Source organism: Ixodes scapularis, unplaced genomic scaffold (genome assembly GCF_016920785.2).
Source record: "Ixodes scapularis isolate PalLabHiFi unplaced genomic scaffold, ASM1692078v2 PGA_scaffold3__209_contigs__length_174095766, whole genome shotgun sequence".
NCBI classification, from domain to species: domain Eukaryota; kingdom Metazoa; phylum Arthropoda; class Arachnida; order Ixodida; family Ixodidae; genus Ixodes; species Ixodes scapularis.
This window is the reverse complement of record NW_024609868.1, coordinates 15,103,087-15,123,454: the sequence shown is the minus strand read 5'-3', so window position 1 is coordinate 15,123,454 and position 20,368 is coordinate 15,103,087. Positions and strand designations below refer to the sequence as shown.

The 20,368-nt window shown below is 44.0% G+C and overlaps 3 protein-coding genes across 3 annotated transcripts in view; all 3 read right to left on the bottom strand.

Moving 5' to 3' along the window:
* Positions 1-5,488, bottom strand: part of LOC115329998 (cytochrome P450 4V2) — a 34,849-nt gene extending 29,361 nt beyond the window's left edge. The window contains exons 1-4 of the mRNA XM_040222383.3: positions 5,266-5,488; positions 4,040-4,152; positions 3,650-3,735; positions 2,642-2,832 (exon numbers count right to left, since the gene is read on the bottom strand). Coding sequence (XP_040078317.2) covers positions 2,642-2,832; positions 3,650-3,735; positions 4,040-4,152; positions 5,266-5,488 — 613 coding nt within the window. The remainder of the gene's footprint in view (positions 1-2,641; positions 2,833-3,649; positions 3,736-4,039; positions 4,153-5,265) is intronic.
* A 2,475-nt stretch (positions 5,489-7,963) lies between these two features.
* LOC121048693 (MFS18 protein) lies at positions 7,964-8,566 on the bottom strand. Its single transcript, XM_040505326.2, has one exon. The coding sequence runs from the start codon at positions 8,564-8,566 to the stop codon at positions 7,964-7,966; it is 603 nt and encodes a 200-aa protein (XP_040361260.2).
* Positions 8,567-15,541: 6,975 nt separating this feature from the next.
* LOC8053216 (heme-binding protein 2-like) lies at positions 15,542-19,782 on the bottom strand. The gene is made up of 5 exons (XM_042292577.1): positions 19,738-19,782; positions 18,919-18,990; positions 17,799-17,928; positions 16,584-16,764; positions 15,542-15,713 (listed from the first exon to the last, which is right to left on the bottom strand). The coding sequence occupies exons 1-5, from the start codon at positions 19,780-19,782 to the stop codon at positions 15,542-15,544; spliced, it is 600 nt and encodes a 199-aa protein (XP_042148511.1).
* Positions 19,783-20,368: the final 586 nt, after the last annotated feature.

The window sequence follows — 20,368 nt, the reverse complement described above, 5'->3', positions numbered from 1 at the left end:
GTAGGGCAGCGCCCAGGCCATAAGAGGAGTCATCCGCTGTGACTTTCGTTGGTCTCTTCGGGGAGCACATCGCGAGGACTGGACTTGATGAGAGAAGTTTTTTTTTTTTTCAGTTTGAGACTGCTTGTTCCTGCGAGGTCTCCCAGACGAACTCTTGTTCTATGACAACATGCTTGACTTGATTGTAGCAACTTTTCCATGTTAGGTACAAAACGACCTAAGTAGGTGGCCCTGCCCATTAATCGTCGGAGTTCGGTCTTGGAGGTTGGCCTCGGCATCTCAGTGACTGCTTTTATCTTATTCTCATCAGATCGTACTTGGTTGTTCTCGATGATGTGCCACAAGTACTGTATTTTCGTGACGCCAAACTGGCATTTGTCATAAACTGGCATTTGTCATAAACTGGCATTTGTCATAGTTCGAGACGCAGGGTTACACCTGCGTCTCGAACTCGTTCGAGAATAGCGCAGAATCGTTGATCGTGCTGTTCCTGTGATGATCTCCAGACAAGGATTTCGTTCATGTGGCAAGCAACACCTTCAAGACCCTGGAAAATGTCACTCATGCTCCGTTGCAAGTGTTCCGGGCAGAGCAGATTCCAAATGGTAGGCGATTTAAGCAAAAGTGACCGAAGGGTGTGATGAAAGGGGTCAGCGCTTTACTTTTCTCGCTTAAAGAAACCTGCTAAACTCCTGATGTGGCATCCATTTTTGAGAATCAGGTGGCTCCTTGCATTGTCCCAAGGGTGTGTTCCACCGCCGTAATCGGATTTCATTCGCGTAGGACGAACTTGTTCAGCTCTGTTTAGTCTCCACAGATCCTCAGTGTTCCTGACGGTTTGGATACCACCACCATTGGAGCACACCAAGCGATGGGCTCTGTTACGGGGGTGATGACGCCGATTCCTTACATCCGTAGAAGCTCCTCTTTTGTCTTCTCACACAGGGGTAGAGGCACCCGACGAGGAGATGTGAGAGCATGCGGAGTGGCGTCTGGTCGAAGCAGTATGTCACACTCTTGTTGTAACTTGCCAACATCTTGGAAGACCTCAGGGAAGTCTTTGTCGAAGTTCAACACCGAAACAGAGTTGAGGGAGCAGAACAGTCTTAAGCGATTGATGGCTGGCTTGCCGAGAAGTGTAGTGCGGAGGAGCGGAAGGGATGTAAACGTCTTCGGTGTTTTCTCGGCCGTTCGACTTTAAATGGAGCCTGGCCACTCCCGAAATGCAAAGAGCTTTTCGATCAGGTCCCTGAAGTCGACGCGCTGTGGAGTTTAGAGGGATATCCTTAAAATGCTGATGGTACTGTCGTTCTGGAATGACAGTCTCGTGCGCCAGTCGACCTTGAAGATCCGGCTTTCCGCTTATGCTTGCGGAGTGACTTCCCAGGTTGACGATGAAGTTTACCCACCAAACCAAGGAATCCTGGCTCTTTTACGATTGTTTGCAGCATTTGCACCGACCCGCAAACAGTCGCAAAGTGACCTTTCTTTCCACACTTCTGGCACGTGCCACACTTTGCTGGGCAGAGAGCTTGCGCGTGCCGCTCTTTTTTCTTGCCACTGCCTTTTGTGGGTTGATGCTGCGCCTTAAGGCCGGCGCGAGGTGAGAGCTCTTTATCCTTTTTTCTACGAGCTGTACATATATACAATGAGAATACAACGCTATATATAAGAATCTGTTGCTCACAACGCCTAGAGGACGACGTCTAGGACGCCCTCTCGGACGACCTCAAGGACGACCTCAAGGACGATCTCGAGGACGATGCCTAGAGATGATAACAAGGGATCAGGACCTCACTATCTAATAATGGCGAGGAAGGCTGACTCGGGCTGGTTTTACTCATTCATACTTGTCACGACAAATGGGGAGTTTTCTGTCCACATCCGCGGATGCGTTTTTTCCGAGATCCTCGCGCACAACAGCTTAATAATAATTCCTTTATTTTTCCAACAAAAAGATGGAAAAGGCGCGAAAGACACAATAATGGGGTCTGCGCAGCCCACAGTTGTGTTCTACGGCCAGCTAGGGGCACATAATATATTGGGCTGGTCGTACCGAGAAGTCAAACCAAATCAAATCAGTTTATTTTCTGCCACAAAATTACATTCGTGAGAAGGACGCTGGAAAAAAAGCTGCACGTTTGCAGCTTGACGAGACCCAGCGCCAAAGTTATTGAACGAAAGTTTGTTCATTAACTTTTTAATTAGGGAAAACGCTCATCTGGTTGTGATCAGAAACTTGCTGAGCGTCATCGAGAGCCACTAACATGATGCTAATATTCTCATCCGCACCGCTAGCCTATAGCACGAGAGGTCATCTCAGCGAACCACTGCGCTTCCCACACGCTTTGAGTCCATCGAAAATTGACTAATTTGGTGGTTTTCGATGACGCTAAGCGAGTTTCTAATTGGAACCACGTGGTTATTCTCACTGACTAAAAAGCTGACTACTCAGTTTGAGTTAAATATCTTATCGCGACGATTAGCCCAGTATATTATGCGCCCCTGGCCGTGTAGCTCACCCGCAGAGACCACATTAGTGTAGTACCTTTCACGGATTGTCTTTAAAACAAATCAGTTCGGGATAAAAACCAAACGCCCTGTGTATTTTGCATCACGACAGAGGCGGTTCTGGACATACCCAGTAAAATTTCCAAAGTGCATGCCGCCAAAAACGGGACGACGTCAGTCTCGTCGCTCTCGGAAAATTGGCTAATTCTCTTCCCCATATTTCTGGCATGCTCGTTCATAGGAGCGACGAAATCCTCCAGAATACGGAAGTGAAATGCCGGAGTCAGCATTCGTCTTCGCTGTTTCCACTTGGCCCCAGAGCTGTTTTGGGGTTTGGGAATAAATATGTCAACAAAAGCATTAAAGTAGAAAAAAAAAAAGAATGATAGGTTTTATATGATCTATACCGCGTCATAAAGTACGTACTCGGCTTGAACTTGTATTCTGCTTGGTAAGATGATGACATATTGCCTGTCTCTAGGATCCATTAAATTTAAATATGTTTCTTAAATGCATGAAAGTATCTGTCAACCAGCGGAAATTTCGAATCTTCTTTTTTTCACTACGATTCTAACATGCCGAGCCTGCTTTGCTCAAACGACAACAACAATAACAGCAACACCTTTTTGGGAGGCAGATGTCACGCAAAATGAAACATGATTGAAGCCAGAACCAACTATCGCCCAGGTCTTCGAATCAATATCGAAAGCGGTCTGTCCACAGACCCTACCTTTCAATACACGTTTAAATCAACCGAACAAAAAGAATGCCAGCGCTGTTTATGCATCGACCAGTGCACTTCCGATTATTGTGATTCTTTAATCGGTTTATGAATATAATACGAAGGAAATACCTTCTGCTGTAAAGGTGTTAAATGCGAAGTAAACTTGGAGCACCTGAACTTTATGTTTGTTTTAATGAGGAAGTTCAAGATTGACTTCGACAGGGAACGTTGGTCACGTCACAGCCTTGAATCCCAAATCGACATGTTCTATGCTTTATATAATGACTATTACTGTATTTTGTTTTACACGTCGGTTAGCATGTGTTTATTCTTTTTTTTTTCCCCGGTCCACGAAATGAAAAAAAAAAAGAGGTTTGAATTCGCTTTCTCAAATATTCACGTAAGCGGCCTTACCTCGTCAACAAGCCGGTGCCCAACCACGAGTGCAAGAGGCTGTAATTGAACGATTTTGACATCGTTTTCTGACTGGTGAGAACGGTCTGAAATAATGAGGTTTCGAACTATCACGCGTGTAATTTGTAACAATTACAAATGCGCTACACACATATAATAGTAAAATAGCTTTCATGCGAATCTTAAGATGCTACCATATTTCGAGCACTTCATTCAGGCGAGTTCGTTGATGCGGTGCAAAAACTTGGAACACGAACAAAAATGTGTTGTCCGTCTTGTGTTTTCTTTTTTATGTTTAATTCTTTAATTCTTGTATGCTATTTTTTCTCAATAAAATTGAAGCCTACCTTTTCAACAAAAAAATATATATATGGTTTGTTTCTTACTTACCTCGATAAGTTCTGGTTTAAATATCATCACATGCAGTTGGTTTCCCACATAGAAGCGGTAAAAACCCTTTTTCCGGTACTGCGAACATATTCCTAAATGCGTTTCCATTGCAGCTGAAATGCAAACGAATTATGAGGTGAAAAGAAATTTTATAAATATCAAATTTCTATGTTTGGCCATATACCTCTTTAACAAAGTGTACTGCGATTGTGTACGAGTTGGGAAAATTATATACCGTAGTAGAAGGTAGGAAAGATCTTCGAACGGTTGGTCTTGGAACCATCAAATAATAGGACCAGTTGCTAATGCATGGCAATGCATATGTTAATGCACATGTTTCTTGTTTTTGTTTTTGTTTTTTTGTTGTCTTTTTTTAATTACGTGAGCGGGTAAAATTAAAAATTGCTATTTTTTGAGGACCGAGAACGAAACTTGTATCCAAAAAGAAAATGAGTCAATCACGTTAAAACTTAGGTTTTATGAAATACTTCGATGTAAAAACACTTTGGAAGACACCATTCAGTGCTCTCAGTGAAGGTAACATACTGTCTTGTCTCACTGGTTTTCTCAACCAAATCAAAAATATTTTGTTTGCATAAAATTTGGACGAATATAAATAGACGTAAATCATCCTCTTAAACGTTCTTTCTGAGATTCCCGGCGATGGACGTTTGCATTAAAGAAATGTGACTTGACTTGGTTTTCCAGTAGAAACCGATCCAATTTAAAATCATGCAATCGTTTCATTTATAACATACGATTATATGTGCTGGCGCCACGATGTCGAATAACAAAGGTCGTATGGCATTGAGCAGCCACTAGTCGTTAAAAACCTCAATTTAAAAAAAAAAAAAATAATTGCGTGTAAGTTTATGAGAGCTACTTGAAACATAAAAGACAGGTGACAATAGAACAAGGAGCCTTAACGTGGCGGTGGTGTCGGATAAATCGATCGAGGAATCAAACGTAAGACGTCCATCAAGAAGTAAGAAAAAAAACGAACGTTACCCGACGTATGGTTTCGTTTGCAAATTTGTTGTGGTCTGTTCGCTGCCTGACTCTTATACTAATGTTTCTGAAGTCCTTTTACTCCAAAGATTCACGAACGACTTGCGAAACGCTAGCAATAAATACCGTTTTAATGAATGGTCGAATCGATTGTTTGTTGATTGTTTCTGCTTTTATGGCTGTACAACCATATGGTCATTAGTAGCTGGAACACTCACACGCGTTGTACGGGACCATGTGCTTGACTCTGGCGATGCGGAAGTGTTGCCGAACAATCCAGAGCAGCGGTATGCTCCCGTCGGGACCGGGCAGAGCCTTGACGTGTTTCCATGTCGCCCGTCGCGCTGCGTGGAAGGCTCCAAGCACAGACAACAGGAGAAGGGCGGCCCCGCCAAGGAAGAGGCACCCAAAAGAAAGTAAAGCCTGAATCGCTGGCAGCATGGCGAGCGGCAAACTTCCCAACTTGGTCTCAAGAAATTACGTTTTGTTATGACTGGACGCATCCATATCTCGACGTCGATCTCTTTTAGCTCTCCTCTGTTTTGCGCAGCCCGAAACAGGTCGGTTTGGAATTTTCCTGGTCGATACGATCCGCCTGTCGCGGCCGCGGTACGTTCCAAATGAGCGACCTTGTACGAGTACACGCCACCTAACGACCTTGCGGTATTCGAGCATCTACCTTGTCGAGGTCACGTGTGCCGCATAAACATCAAATAGATGTGTTTACTGACGTCGATCGTCACTTAATTAAACCAAAAAGAAAGCAGTAAACACTTCGTTTCTTTTTTTTTTCTTTTTTTTATGAGAATAGCGTGGAACGATTTCTGTTTGTGTTTTTTTATATTTTCGTGTAAGTTTTTCCTTTTCTTTTTTGCAGAGAAATGTTTTGAGAGAAGCACGTGAGAGCTCCCCCAAGAAAAAACACTTTTACGGTACGTGTTTACGTGAATCGCTTCGACGATAGAGTTGTAGAATAGTCACAATGCTTTGGCCCAACGGTTTCGGTCCCCCAAAACGGCCTCACTTGTCGCGCTATGCTGTGCGCTACGCTTCCAAGCTGCTCGGGTGGACCCAAATCGCTGGGGGTTATTCTGAAACTCTAATGTTGGGCTCTCTGGAGTCGTAGCTTTTGCCGTTTGTCAAGTTATGTTCAATCTCAGACTCAGTATGTATGTATGAATGCACGCATGGATGGGTGGATGGATACGGCTGAACGCTTTTAATTGGGCGGCGGGTTGCTCTACCTATAGACAAAGATTTGATTAAAACAATGAACTCATCTCCGATTTGAAAAAAAAAAAAAAGGTGAGTTTAAGGCTTTTAACAGTTGTTTTCTAAACTCGGAACTAATAAAGCATGATTTCTTTTTTTAATGCGATATTGTTGTTCGGTACAATCCGCGTGACGATGGTGCCTCTTCGCGACTTGGTGCTCGCGCTTTCCGCTCTACTGATTAAAAAATATATATATATATATCAAAGCCTCTTTCTTCTTTGAGCCTCTGCCACCATTTCGATAACCTGTGCTTGGTGATCTCGGCACTCCCAACGTCTATTTTTCCTTCCACCGCCTTTAAGGACCAATGCCTTTACTAAATCAGTATTGCTTTGGGCAACCTGCAGGGGAAAGCCCTTTACAATAAAGTGTTAAGAGTTCAGCGGATATAGTTGTTATGGCGAAGGTTCAAGGACCACGTGTTCAGTGCCGCGTCGACACACGTGGCCGACACGGGCCGACACAGATGACCGGCATGTGAGCACTCGTGCGAGGGGCTCTTGACGGACGGACCGGGAGGCCGGACATGGCGGCACACCAATAAACCGGCCGTTCTTTTCTTGGTGTTCCGGCCTACATTACTTCAATAGTGGATTCACGCAGCGTCATCTGGCTTGCGTTCGCGTCGCCTCGAGCGCGTCCGTAGCTGTCAAGGTACGGGCAGAGCCCCTGGCGAGCAAAGTCGGGCATTTTTAGGTCGCATTTCGGTTATCCGTCACCACGGTTGCCCACGTTCATATGAATTTGTGAAATAAAACAAAAACAAAAATAAAAGAAGCGTTTTCTTGTTCTTGGTTTTTTTTTTAAACACAAACAGCATACTTTTTACTGGCTCATAAAAAAAAAAGGAAAAGGGGCATTTTTATATTTAAAAATACCTGATCCCCAGAACAGCTTCTTGACTATTGAGTCACCCGCCTCACCACATATTCCTAGTTTAAAAAAAATGTATTCTTTCGTTGCGGGCATCTGGCAGTATCGTAACACCCGGTCCTTACGCGGAATTGTTATAAGATGAAACATCGCGGTATATTCATCAGCCCATCTCACACGACAACGACATGCGGACGACCACACGCAAGAGAAATTAACTATACATACTATACTCCGTTTTGCGTAATGTCACGATCTAATGAAACCAATCAAGTTAGGCCAAAAGCGCAAGGGTGACGGCGTTTTTCGTGTTTTGCTGCGTGTGTTACTCCCAGCGGATTCAAACAAGTGAGAAGAATACGTCGTGTTGCGTTTGTTTCTTTTTCCCTCGAGAGCATACCCCTGTATATCTTTGTTCTCTGATTCCCATTCCTATAGCTCGCTCTCTCTTTTTAAAGAAGCATCACTGAATGGCCCGTTTACACACTGCCCCTTTACGGTGCCACTGAAAAAAAGGTGGTATTTGATTCAACTTCTCTGTTCAGTTGTACTAACGTGTACCATACCATATACTGGGAAGCGTTGATGCAGGCAACGCTTCTAAACGTATCACTGCTCTCCCACAAGACACATAATATCGTCGATAAACATCTTTTGAATATCCGCTATCAAGTAGCTAAGCGAGTCAAGGCCTATCTTGTAGCTCCATAAAAGCGTCAATTCAGTCATGAATGACGTAGGCCGCTAGCTACAGAAACTCGGACAGTCTTAGTTCTTTGTTCCTCGATGCCTCGTCAGTCTTTCACCCTTGATCGGAGAGTTCATCGATGACTCTTCAGTCGCCGGTGTTTCCGGAACATTGGAACCGCCGAATGGATCTGGAACATCCGGGATATCCGGAACGTCTGGAACGTCCGGAACGTCCGGGATGTCCGGAATGTCCCCCATACCACCGAAAGCCGGCAGGGCCGGCACGCTGGGAATGCTCGGCAGAGCCGGCAAACTCGGAATGCTCGGAAACGTCGAGAAACTCGGGAATCCGCCAACAAAACCCGGCATGCTGAAGTTGAAGTTGAAGCTGGGCATTTGGAAGGTGATCATCGTCCAGTTCATGCCGCCCGGCATGAAGCCCATGGACGGAACGCTGAAACCTGGCACCTGGAAGCCGGGAATGACCATCTGCGGAAACTGGAATCCCGGAAAGTTGAACATTGTTCCTCCGGGAGAAGACGGTGTCGGCTGCAGCATGTCTTCCTGACGTTCGGGCAGTGGGTTGGATCTCCAACGCTGTGGCGCTGCGACGATGCCTCTATGGTTGGCGACGGCGGCCATGGAGATGACCAAGAGCGATGCCGTGGAGAACGTGCGCATTGTTACGGTCTCTTGAGTGCTGCTCCGCGGGCACGATTGCTTTTTGTTCTCTCTTCTATGGTGTGCTAAGTGAACTTGGTGCCACCCTCGCTTCCTCGTTGTTGCTTCTTGAGTACGGTGCCGTGGTCACGGGTGGCGCCTGCTTTCTCTTTTATTGCGCGCAAAAAGATCGACGGGCTCCCTTCGTTTCCGTGTTGGCGGTCGTCGAAGTGTGTCACCATCAGCGCAGTTTACCTAAAGCGGGGTAGGGTTGAGAAAGTTTCGATTTTATAAGCTGCCAACTCACATTTACCATTGCTTTTCTTTTCTTTTTTTTTACATAGATACATTTGGTTGTTGTAGGTAGACAATGAAAGTGCAAGACTTCGTGGAGTCTCGCACTTCTGCTTGCACTTGCGCGAACCGTTGAGATTATTCGCTGTTGCTCTAAAGGTTGGGGGGCACGATGGAATAGAGATTTATACGCTTTGTTCTGAACACGTCAGCGACCGAGTACCAAGTTACATAGGTTAAATTGGTCATGTATGACAATCCGATTTTATTTTGGTTGAAGCCAGCGTGATTTTTTGTTTCTGACTGAACGATTCAGCCAGCCGAAGATAGCTATGACGAATGGACTTGTTAGGACGATATGGTCAAACACCACAGCGACGCAGTTAATTCGGGACACATAGTGGGTCATCCTGAGATGCAGCTTTCGTTTTGAAGACGTTTCAACTTTTAGCAATTTCGCACGAAGGCCAGGAGGACGACTTATTTTGTCCGAAGAATTCATCTTTACCTTCCCTGCCACCGGCCTGCTGACATACAAGGAGCGATGATTCTGGGAACTTCATAATTTTCCCTGGAGAACTACATATACATAGATATCACACATTAATAATTGTGACTAGTGCAGATTTTGTGATAAATAACTAGGCATAATGAACGAAAAGGAAATTTTTAATGCCAGCTCTGTTTGAAAGGTTTAGTAAACTATTCGTAAAATAATTTGTTTAAACGCGTTCTTTTTCTTCTTTTTATTAGATTACATATTAGCCGAATCTAGGCAGTGATTGGTTAACACAATAATGATTGATTGCACTCAGAAAGGTAATATTGACACATCGTGGTGATTTTAAATAATTACCGTTTTAATGAATCTTGGTTATTTAAGCACTTTACTAAGGTGGTGAACTGGGCCAATTTGTCGACGTTATGCGCATGATGGGGAAAACAGCTCAGAAAACAAACTTGGCAGTTTTCCCCATGATGTATTTGAGCACCTCATTATTCTCATCAACGCCAGGTTACTGTTTGTCTGTCAGTAAGTGATATGTCACTCCTAGGAAACTGACATTTGATAATGCAGCTTGAGCATAGTTATTCTTGGGTCTATACACGTCTCCCCCGATGAAGATGGCATCCTTTAGAGGCAATAACAGTGAACGGTTCGACATAACGTTTACGCAGAGTTGTAACTGCTAGCTGCTTTTTAGGTATGAGTTAAGGATGTAATCCAGTAATTAAGTCAGTCGAATGTATTAATTTTTTTTTCGAGTAAAAGTTTGGCCACGTCATCAGGGTCGTAGAATAAAGAATAACGCACCGATACACTGACAGAACGGTGCAAGTACCCATCGGACCGGTCTACCGTCGGTCTTGCACCTCGTGCTCACACTTTCCACGCATAGACTATCTCACGGAGAGAAGGCGGGTGATTGATTGGTCCGGCGAAAGAGAAGCCTCTACCCTCCCGCCATCGTAGCGTGACAGACATTCTAGAAAAAAGTCTGATGAGTTTGCTTTCCCAAGAACAAGGAGGGCGTCAATCACGACGAACAAATAGTAAAAAAAAAAAAAACAGCGAGTTATGAAGCTCGGAATCTACTGATCTTGAAAATGCTGCCTATTGATAACTAATCTACTGAATAGGCCTATTGCGAAATTACCCAATTATCAAGAAGAATGCAGGGAATGGTGTTCCACGCGCCGCGCGTGCCGGCGTCTGTAGCAGCATAACCTCCTCTGTACTGACAAAGCCTGGCAGATTGCCACGAGAAGCGGCCGCTGAAATTGAAAAAGTAGAGCGGCAGACAACGGATGAGAGGAGAGCCACGTGACGGGCGCCCCGCTGTGGCGAGACCAGTGTTGTACACGTTCCTAAAAAAAAGGAACGAAAGCTCGTTCCTCGTTCCTTCTGATTTTTGGAACGCGTTCCCGTTACACGTTCCTTATGTGAAAAAGGAACTCGTTCCCGTTACAGTTAAAAAAATAGAACGTATCGCTACATATACGTTACATTTCCATTTTGATGATAACCATATTTAGTTAGATAGATAAAGATTTTTTTATCTATCCCATCAAAGGGCAACATACGAATTTGAATGCCGTGATGGAAGGGCACGAGTAGAAGAAAGCATCCGAAGCAGGGTTTCCATTGTTGATATATTCACCTTTAAAATCTTTTAACCATATTCATGTTTGTGGTAGGCGAAGTCAGACGAGCAAAATATACTGGTACCCCACATTGCACGAATGTTTTACAACCTACCGGGTTTTAATCTAACAAAGTCCCTTGTTCGAACTTAACAACAGTTGCTTCTCGATATTGCTGTCCTCAAAACGATCAAGTGAAGAAGGGCGTAGGACTTCTGGAAGATCAGTCTTGAAAACTACAAGTCCTTCTTCGTGAAGGTTGGATTAGTTTTTTTCGGTCGGAAGGTGGGGGACTGGGGAAAAAGGTTTAAAGGTTAATTTTTTGTGTACCTTCTAAGTGACCAATGTTCGGGATACATGGGTGCGTTCGATGTCTAGTAACATGTTCCTTTGTTGTAACTCTAGGTCTCTGTGACAGTTCGATGATGGCTATAGTCGGTCTTATATTTCTAGGTGTATGAGGATTAGTGGAAGCACAGAAATTAACCGAGTTTGACACGTCCCTCTTTCTGTGTCTTTTCGTTTGACTGAAAGTTTTGCTTTTTGTACCGAAGTCTCAGACACTGAAAAAAGAAAGATCGTCTACTAGCTTTACTGCACCATGCAGACTGTTACTAAACGTGGATCACACAAAATACACCCTAAGATAATTAACCTAGAAGTTAACGAGATTCTGCTCTTCGTAGAGATAATGTTTTTATACTTTTAGAATTTCCCGCTTGGCAATTAAAAAAAAATGCCCCACTGGACGAGAAAAGGAACGCCGTTCCTTTTTCCGTTCCAGTAAAAATGTTGAGTTCCCCGTTCCAGTTCCACCTATGCAGAATGGAACGTCGGCGTTCCTCCGTTCCTCCTGAAAGGAACGCGTTCCAGGAACGTCGTTCCTTGGAACGCCGTTCCGTACAACACTGGGCGAGACACCGAAGCAGACTTCTCCCGAGCGATGGAATGTCCGCTCGTGCTCCTCGCGTTCCTCGCGCTACCACTTCTTTTCTCGTCCGGTTTGAAAACCATGTTTCGGGTACTCGCCGCTGCAAAAGCTGTGCGCTGACTACAAACCCCCCAAGAAATGCTCTGTGCTACCAAATCCTCGAGCTCCAAACCTGTGACCGGGCACCCTCTGGCTTCGTCGTCGAACTGCCAGGCTTTGTAAGCATAGAGGAGGCTATGGCAGCAATAACTGTTCTAAAGCAAAAGCCTGAAACAAATGGCATCTTGCACGCGTGTTCCTCAACGTTTCATTTTGGTTGTTTACCTCGAATACGGGGAAAGCGTACGCGCGTGGCGCGTGCGGCGGTGCGAGCGTCGAGTTTTTAATTACATGCACACGAAAAATCCACGGAACCCTAGCCCTAAGCAGCTCCGCTATAAAAGTACGACGTGTGCAGAAAACTTTTTACCTGCTCGTTTTCATTGTGGAAATCGAATTTTTCAAATCTAATCGTATTTTCATCATTCGCTGGAGTTCTTTGATTGTTCGCCATGATTGGCTGTTTCCGTGTTCTTTAGAAAAGTGAACTCACATAGCTTTTTTTTTTAGAGTGCAGGACATTTGCACACTAGGATTATCACGTGTCCATAAGCCACTTGCCGTTCGATCGATATTACTCTCGCCCTCGACACAATACAAGATATTAAATAATATATCGATAAAATATATATATATATATATATATATATATATATATATATATATATATATATATATATATATATATATATATATATATATATATATATATATACATATATATATATATATCTCACAAACCTTCACCGACCTTTTTGGTGTCCTGCAGCAGGTATACCGGAGGGATGGTGGTTTGCCGCAGGAAATTGAGGTTCTTTTATAGAGATGCGATGTCATCAGATTGCCTCTACGGACAACGGAGTGCACGGTGCGTAACTTCTGCATCGGAGTAGAAAATATGCAGTTTTTGCGTAATAAGGATGGACCCGAAGGAGGTCGGAGGCGTTTCGGGAGCCGAGGTCAGTATGTTCGGTCGACCGGGAGGTCCTTGAAAAGCACACACCGCGTACGGCTGCTAATTTATCTTCTTTTTTTTTTTTTTCACGTAAGGAGGTTTTTTTTTTTATATGTAATGATTTCGTATGTCTTTCGGGTTAGTGAAAGTACCCCGTAATACGTGCCGAAAAGGCACCGAACGTATGGAAAGCGTCTATGACGCTCACATATGAGTACTCTTGTGTGCAGCAGTGGCACGTCAAATATTTGCTCAATTATGTATATATTTTATACGTACATTTACTTTTTATACGGTCATGTACTCCGATAGTTACTTTCATCGAACAGTCACGTTGTATTCGCTGTAAATTCGGATGTTTCACGTGTACACGGTGATAGATTCTCACAAAACTTGTGTTTCTCATCCTGTACGCCTCAGACACCTTATTTTGAAGAACCCAAACTTGCCGAGTGGCCATGGGTCCATCTGTTTTCTCAGTAAAGCGTACTATTTGTACCTTGGTAATAATGAAAAAGCGTTGAACTGAACTGAAACTTTTTGCAACCTTATAAGGGCGTCAAATAGCTTGTTCCAGGGCTAACACCCTAAAAATACGGTGCTGGCCCCGGGCTAACGCTGGTTTTTTTTTTTTTTTTTTTTTTTTGTTGGGGTGGGGTGTTATAGTCAGCTGGAGGCCGGACAACTGCCGCTTTCCCCTTATCGTTGTTCCTGCCGAACGCCCAAACATTAGGGTGCTGACAATCATGGTAACATCCAGGGATATGTTTTACCACGGCCGGACTGGAGCGCGCGCTTCCAGTCCGGCCGTGGTTTTACAAGTAACGAATTTACAAGCAAGCATACTTTGCGAAGCGTTTCATGACACAATATGAATATACTTTGACTGTATAACTTTTTTTCGAGAGTTGACTTGCGTGCACAGTATATTGGAGCCATAAGAAGAAAACAAGTATTACTGGGTTTTTGTTTTTTACAGCGGAGCTGTTAAGGGCTAGGTTCCACAGGATCGTGCCCGCTACTAAACAAATGTCGGCACAAACCCACACAAAGCTCTGGACAGCTACCGCCATCTATAAGCGACGGCGGCAACCAGACAACCAGTCTGGTTGCCACCGTCGTTCAGAAATGGCGGACACCTTTCCAGCTATCATAGAAGAATACGTAGTTGGGCGAGTTGGTGGAAATTCATCGTAAGAAACAGCGCGAAAAACAGACAAGGACGAAGAAGCACACGTGAGGAGCGCAGCGCACGTCACGTGTTTCTTCTTCGTCCTCGTCTGTTTTGCGCGCTGTTTCCAACGTTCTTATCAGTTTCGGTTTGGACTCACGATAGGTCGGCTGCGTGCCCTTTCTTCGGCGAAAGAAGACCGGGTGCGGAAGGAGTGGCGACGTACGCAGCAGCGCGAATGGGTCCACAATCGCCGCGAACCCGCTGTCGCCTCGAATTCCACTGCGTCAAGCGCTTCAGATTATCTGGCGAAAGGACAGCACATCGACGCCTGGAAAGCCGCCGCCAAGAACAGAAGCTACAGCTCCGCTGCTTTTCCTTCTTCACCAAAGTGAAAAGGCTGAACTTTTTTTTTTTCGTTTATTGACTACGGGTTCAACTCGTATGGTCTCTAAAGTTACGTATATTTGATAAATTGTATGCTTTTATCTACAGCGAACTTAGAAACTCATGATATTCGGGACAATTCTCACTATTGTTGTTGCGGTGAAGGAAGTGAAGAACATAGGATTGTTGGCACATTGTTTATTTGAAAGCACATAATGTCGTCGATGAGCGCAGTATGAAGGTATATAGTTATGAGAAGATATGACGATGATACTTTCGAGAACAACACGAAGTGTGACCGCAGCGATGTTCCGCACAGGAATTCTATACAATAGCGTCTTTACTCTTTTTTTTTGCCATTGTAGAATATGCATGGACTACAAACGATACACTTTATTCACTTCGTCGAAAGTTTCAGTGAGCACCAGGCAAACTGAAGAGCAGCGGGTTCCAGCGACTTCGCAGCAAGCCTTACATGTGTTGAATAAAAATGACAACTTATTTGTAAAACAATATAATAATGTATCTTCCGCGTATAGCTCGAAGGCTGATGCTCCTGAATCATGTTCCAGGTAAAAAATTCGTCCGATTTGGCACCAAACTTCGCTAAGCCTTCCCCCAGATTACATGATGATTTGATTACAGGAGCAAGCCCGGCGACGTTATCAACGTTCCGGCCACTTTGAATGGTTATATGTTGAGCAAAGGTGTTTTCATGCGCCATTCATAATAACAATGCCCTATATAGTCTAGAACTGGAAGAATCAATTCAACCACAAGTGACAATGAACATGCGCCCTTTTAAAAGCTTGTTCAATCCCAGCTCTGTTGCGCTTTGGTCGCGTGCGCAGCACACCCAATGTATTACCAGACATCTCCCTTCGCAAAAAGGTTGCGGCACTTAGAACGATAACGCTAATCTCGGTCTTCGAAAAGATGACTTCACAACACCTTGGAGATCATTAGCAGGTTTCTGCTGTCGACATATGTGAGAAAGGAATCGCGCCGAGCGATTCATTTCTTCACCAGCCATATCTCGTTCCGGCGCTCGAGTACCCAGAAGACCAGGTCGTAGCGGGCCACGTAGTAGTGGTCGGTCAGCACCCTGCTGTCCTTCCGCATCTTCTGGATGAAGCCCTCCGCCTGACGAAGCCAGTCCTGCTCGGTGGGCGTTCCGCCGAACACCCTGAAGTTAGGAGAGGCCACAGTGAGCATCGGGTGTGTGACGTCACAGCAGCACTTTACCGTCGCGAAAAAACAGTAAAGAGGCGGAAGAGCTCCAACTGTACCCAGAAAGGCGTGCCCTGTATTACATACGGCGTAAGAATGAGGAGTTCTGTGCTATAAGCAACTATTCATATGTGCCAGCTGTCTGGCATGGATACTGTTACCTGGGAGACAAGTAAGTAGTTCTGCGTTTTGTTCAGTGTGTACCACGAAGGATGCCTCTATACCAAGAAAGTGATACGTTACTTTCCACGCTTTGTTATCTGCGTGCGGTGTTGAGCTACTTCATTATTACGTTTCCGGTTCTCGAAATATTTTGGGATGAGTCACACAGCTGTATGGTTTGCCTCTTCGAGGTACAGTGCTCCCCAAACTTTGCGCCGCCACAAGATGGTTCGTTTTGAGCTATTCCCATGCATACAGCTCAAACTACGTGGTGAGGCTTTAACTCCCCGATTACAACTCAACCTGAGAAAGCCATTACAGCTGCTGCCATGATCAGTTTAGCTTCGAGTAGCCTGCAATATATCAATATTTGGGTAACCTTGTGGTGCTTCAAGTTATGGAGAACTGCGCGTTACATTCCTTTGCATAAACCGTAAACAAACGTTTTTCTTTCTTTCTTTTTTTCTTCTACCTCACAATTTATTAACTTCGGAAGGTCATCAGCAGTGATGTTTGTTTTCTCGTACCAGTCCCCACCCTGATTGATTGTGTCCTCCGAGAAGATGCCAAACTTTAGATAACTCGTCCTATATCCTAGCATTTTCATCGCGAGGGCATACGAGTGCATCACATTCGAGCCTGGTATATATGTGGCAGCGCTCACTTGACGATGTACTTCCTGGGAGGCTCGATTTGGATGAAGACCTCCTTGTCGAGCGCCCTGGGAGGGTTGCCGTACAGGTTGTTGGGCAGCGGGAAGGCCATCGTGTAGTTGGACAGGCTCCGACTGCTCATCACGCGAGACACCCGGGTGCGGTGAGGCGTCGTCAGGTCCACCGTCACGTCTGCAACATGGCGCGTTCCATGCAGTTTACTTGCGAATTTTTCCGAAGTTTGCCACTTGTCCTTAGTCAATCGCAGCTTAAAAAAACGCAGGGTTTACGATGTTCACGCTTCTCGCTTCGTGATTGGTTTTTCGGTACTCTTATCGGCTAATGCCGCATTTTGATTGGCTACGAAGTCAGAGGTACTATCCGGAGCGCAAGTTCGTCTGCTTCCTGCACAGGGGTTGCAGCGACGTCAGAAGGCCGAGCTCCGATTGGCTCTGTTGGAAGAATAGTGGGCAGACCTCATCGCTATAGCTGCCTTGTGGTATAACCACTATCCTTCCAATCAGAGCCAATCAGAGCTCCGCATTCTGACGTCACTGCAACCCCCTGTGCAAGACGCAGACGAACTTGCGCTCCGTATAGTTATGCCGTTTCCCAATCAATCATGCTCAGCTCACTTGGCACCGTCTTGGCCATACCCAATCTTCAAAGTTACAAGTGTGCGCTTAGTCTGCTGACTGTTAGGCGCCTTTAGGACTCTTTTCTCCACTTTTATTTGCACTCTATTTTCTTAAGCAAGAATCGGAAATATTTCCCCCAATGAGTATTCCTTCACAATCGTTACGATGAACAAGCGGTCTTTTCAAATCCGCTGCAACGTCTTACTGTTATAAGATTAAGAAATCAAAATGAGTCCTCTGTACCTTTTGTATTAACCTATACATCTTGCAGACGGGCCCCTAAAATGTCATTTACGCCAAAGGAGATTCAGTGTAAATGCTATTTTGTAAATGGAATTAGGGCGAAATAAGTGCCATTTAGCCCGAATGCTCTGTGAGTTTCCCTGTGGCACTGACTAAATGGCATTTACAACAAAGGTCCTTCGGGTTAAATGAGATTTTAGTTGCCCGTCTGACAGATGTACAAATACGCCATTCCCTCGACTTGTCATGTAATCTAAACTTCGATAAACGAAAAACAAATCCTAATACAGGAAATATCGGTTGATTTTGGCATCAAACTCTTCGAGGTCGGGAACCCTGTCTCACTTTGGTCGTTGAAGGCCTGGATGTAGTATATGAGCTTGCGGAAGCTCCTCCTCTTGGCGTCGTAGAGAGACGTGGCCTGCGTCGTCACGCTGATCCACATGGTCTCGGGATATTGACGCTCTTCGTATTCCTGAGAACGACGGGCGATAAGGAAGACTTATCAGTCTCGTCGCTCGAACACAAGGTTGCAGTTCAGCATTTTAAAGCAAGAAGCGCTTTTGAATCGAGTCCCTTATCCCTGGTATTTGTCCGTCCATCCGTCCACGCGTTTGCCCGCTAAATTTTCTGGGGAAATTGACGTCACGTGACGTCACGGTATGACGTGGCACAACGACTTAAAACTGTGACATCAATGTCCCAGCTAAATTGAGCCGTGAAAGTTGACGTCATGTGACTTCACGTCGTGTCGTCACTGCGCCAAGTCCTGCTGTCACATGATACAATAAAGTCACATGCTGGCAGGTTAGATGACGCCAATTTTCCCACTAAATTTAGCGGGGAAATCAATAAAGAACACTCTACGAAACGACTTTTACACGACTTCTGGACAAATTTAAGCGATTCTAAATAATTAATTTGACGCATTCTAGAACTTCGAAGATAAAGGCCCCTGGTAATTTTCCCCCCGAAAAACACTCCGAGTTACTATTTTTTTTTAATTATAAATGTATAAAAATTGTAGTCCTTAATATATCTTTCCTTGCTACCGCAGCCCCGCTTGTTTATCTAGCAGTAAATGAACTCTCAACTGCGCACACCACTGTTGCGACTATTTCATTATTAACCCACTCAAACGACCTCAGAGGTCGTATATAATACGAAATTATACCAAGTAACCATATCAGGCATAGTAAACATAATCTGCCCCCCCCCCCCCCCCCAAAAAAAAGAGCACGTGTTACAAAAAATAAATTGTGTAAGCGTGATCTCGATAAACAAGGCATCGCAGTTCTTTCTGCCGTGCAAAGTAAAGCATGCTTTGATGGTTTTATAATTACTTGAGTGAGGCTTCCAACTGGTGTTTGACCAGGAATTAGAACGGCGTTACGATGGGATAGTTTAATAAATTGTACAACATGTGCTAAATCACTTAAGGTAAACACAAAAACGAACTACTTACGGCTTCATTTGACAGGATTTCGTAGTCTATACACTCAACGCCTCTCCATGTGCAGCTGTACGCGGATGCAATCTGGAAATATTTTAGTAAAGAAATATATGGCTTAATTGACGATTCTAGCAAAACAGAAGATTATAAAAAAAAACAGGTGTATAGCACAAGAAGTAAGAGAAAAAAGCAATATAAGTGTTGTTTACATTTTAATAAGTAAATAATTCCAGAAGACAAGAATACTTGCAATCGAAGTTTATTGTGACGCTCTGACAAACGCACGTAAAAACCTCCTAATGAGATATAGTATGAAATTCTTAGCTCACTAAAATATTTCTTCAGATATTACTATAAAACCAATTTGATAACCAATTTGATAAAATAAAAGTACCTTGAGAAATCGATAAATATATACTAATAACTCTAAACAAACAGGAATACAAACCATGGTTTCGTAATAATATCACTGGGACGATACTTGATTCCAACGTGCACATACATAGACCACCCAATTCTAAATTTCTAAATACGAATAACCGTAATTATTGCGCTACAAATGTAATAGTGATGCTCTTTCGTACGCAGAGTGTGGCAGATAGACTTCATTCTTTTATTTGTACTTCTTTTTCTTAAGAACAATACAAAAATATATATTGAAATGTATTTTCTTTTTGCTTTTAAACGTATTCTATCTGCAACCCGATTGTACGAAAACAACATTGAAACGGTAAATGTGTACGCGGTGTCTAATACATTCATGTCAGGCCAATGCGACAGTGAACAGAAGGATAAATAAATGAAAACGCGCGTGTAATGGAGTGAGCTCACCTGAAAAGTCGCCGACACCAAGAGAACAGCAGCCAGGACACGCATCTTCGGTTCCTGTTTTTTTGTTTTCGCTGAAGAAAATTGGCGCCGTAGGCAGTTGCGTAATTGGGACTTTGCTCTAATAAGTTATAATCGACCAATCTAGCTTGAATAACCTGGCGTCCTACTCTACTTACGTAACCCTCGCAAAATTAAGAAAGGATTCCATACAAAAAAAAAAAAAAACTAATTATAGTAGACTACCTCTGGGTGCCTTCCTTTTCAAGACCTAACGAAGAGTGATTACAAAGAGAATATTTATAAAGCTAAAAAAAAACGAACGATATAAAAAAGTGACAGTATACGTGGTCAGACACGAAACGCCAACAGCGACTCACCACGTTTATTCTACCGTTTAACAGCACTGGCAGTTGAACGCCCTATCCTGACTATAAATTTTGTTTGTTATGGTGACAGCTTTTGTTTTGTTCATCGAATGAGTTAGTTGACTCATTGACCTACTGACCGTGAGTAGTTCTTGCTGATGACATTTAGCGGGGATAATAGCTCCGTGCTTAAAGTTACTGTTATAAAGCAGCAAAAGTAGCCCTTTTGTTTTCTCTCTTCTAATCTAAGCAGTGCTAAAATTTAG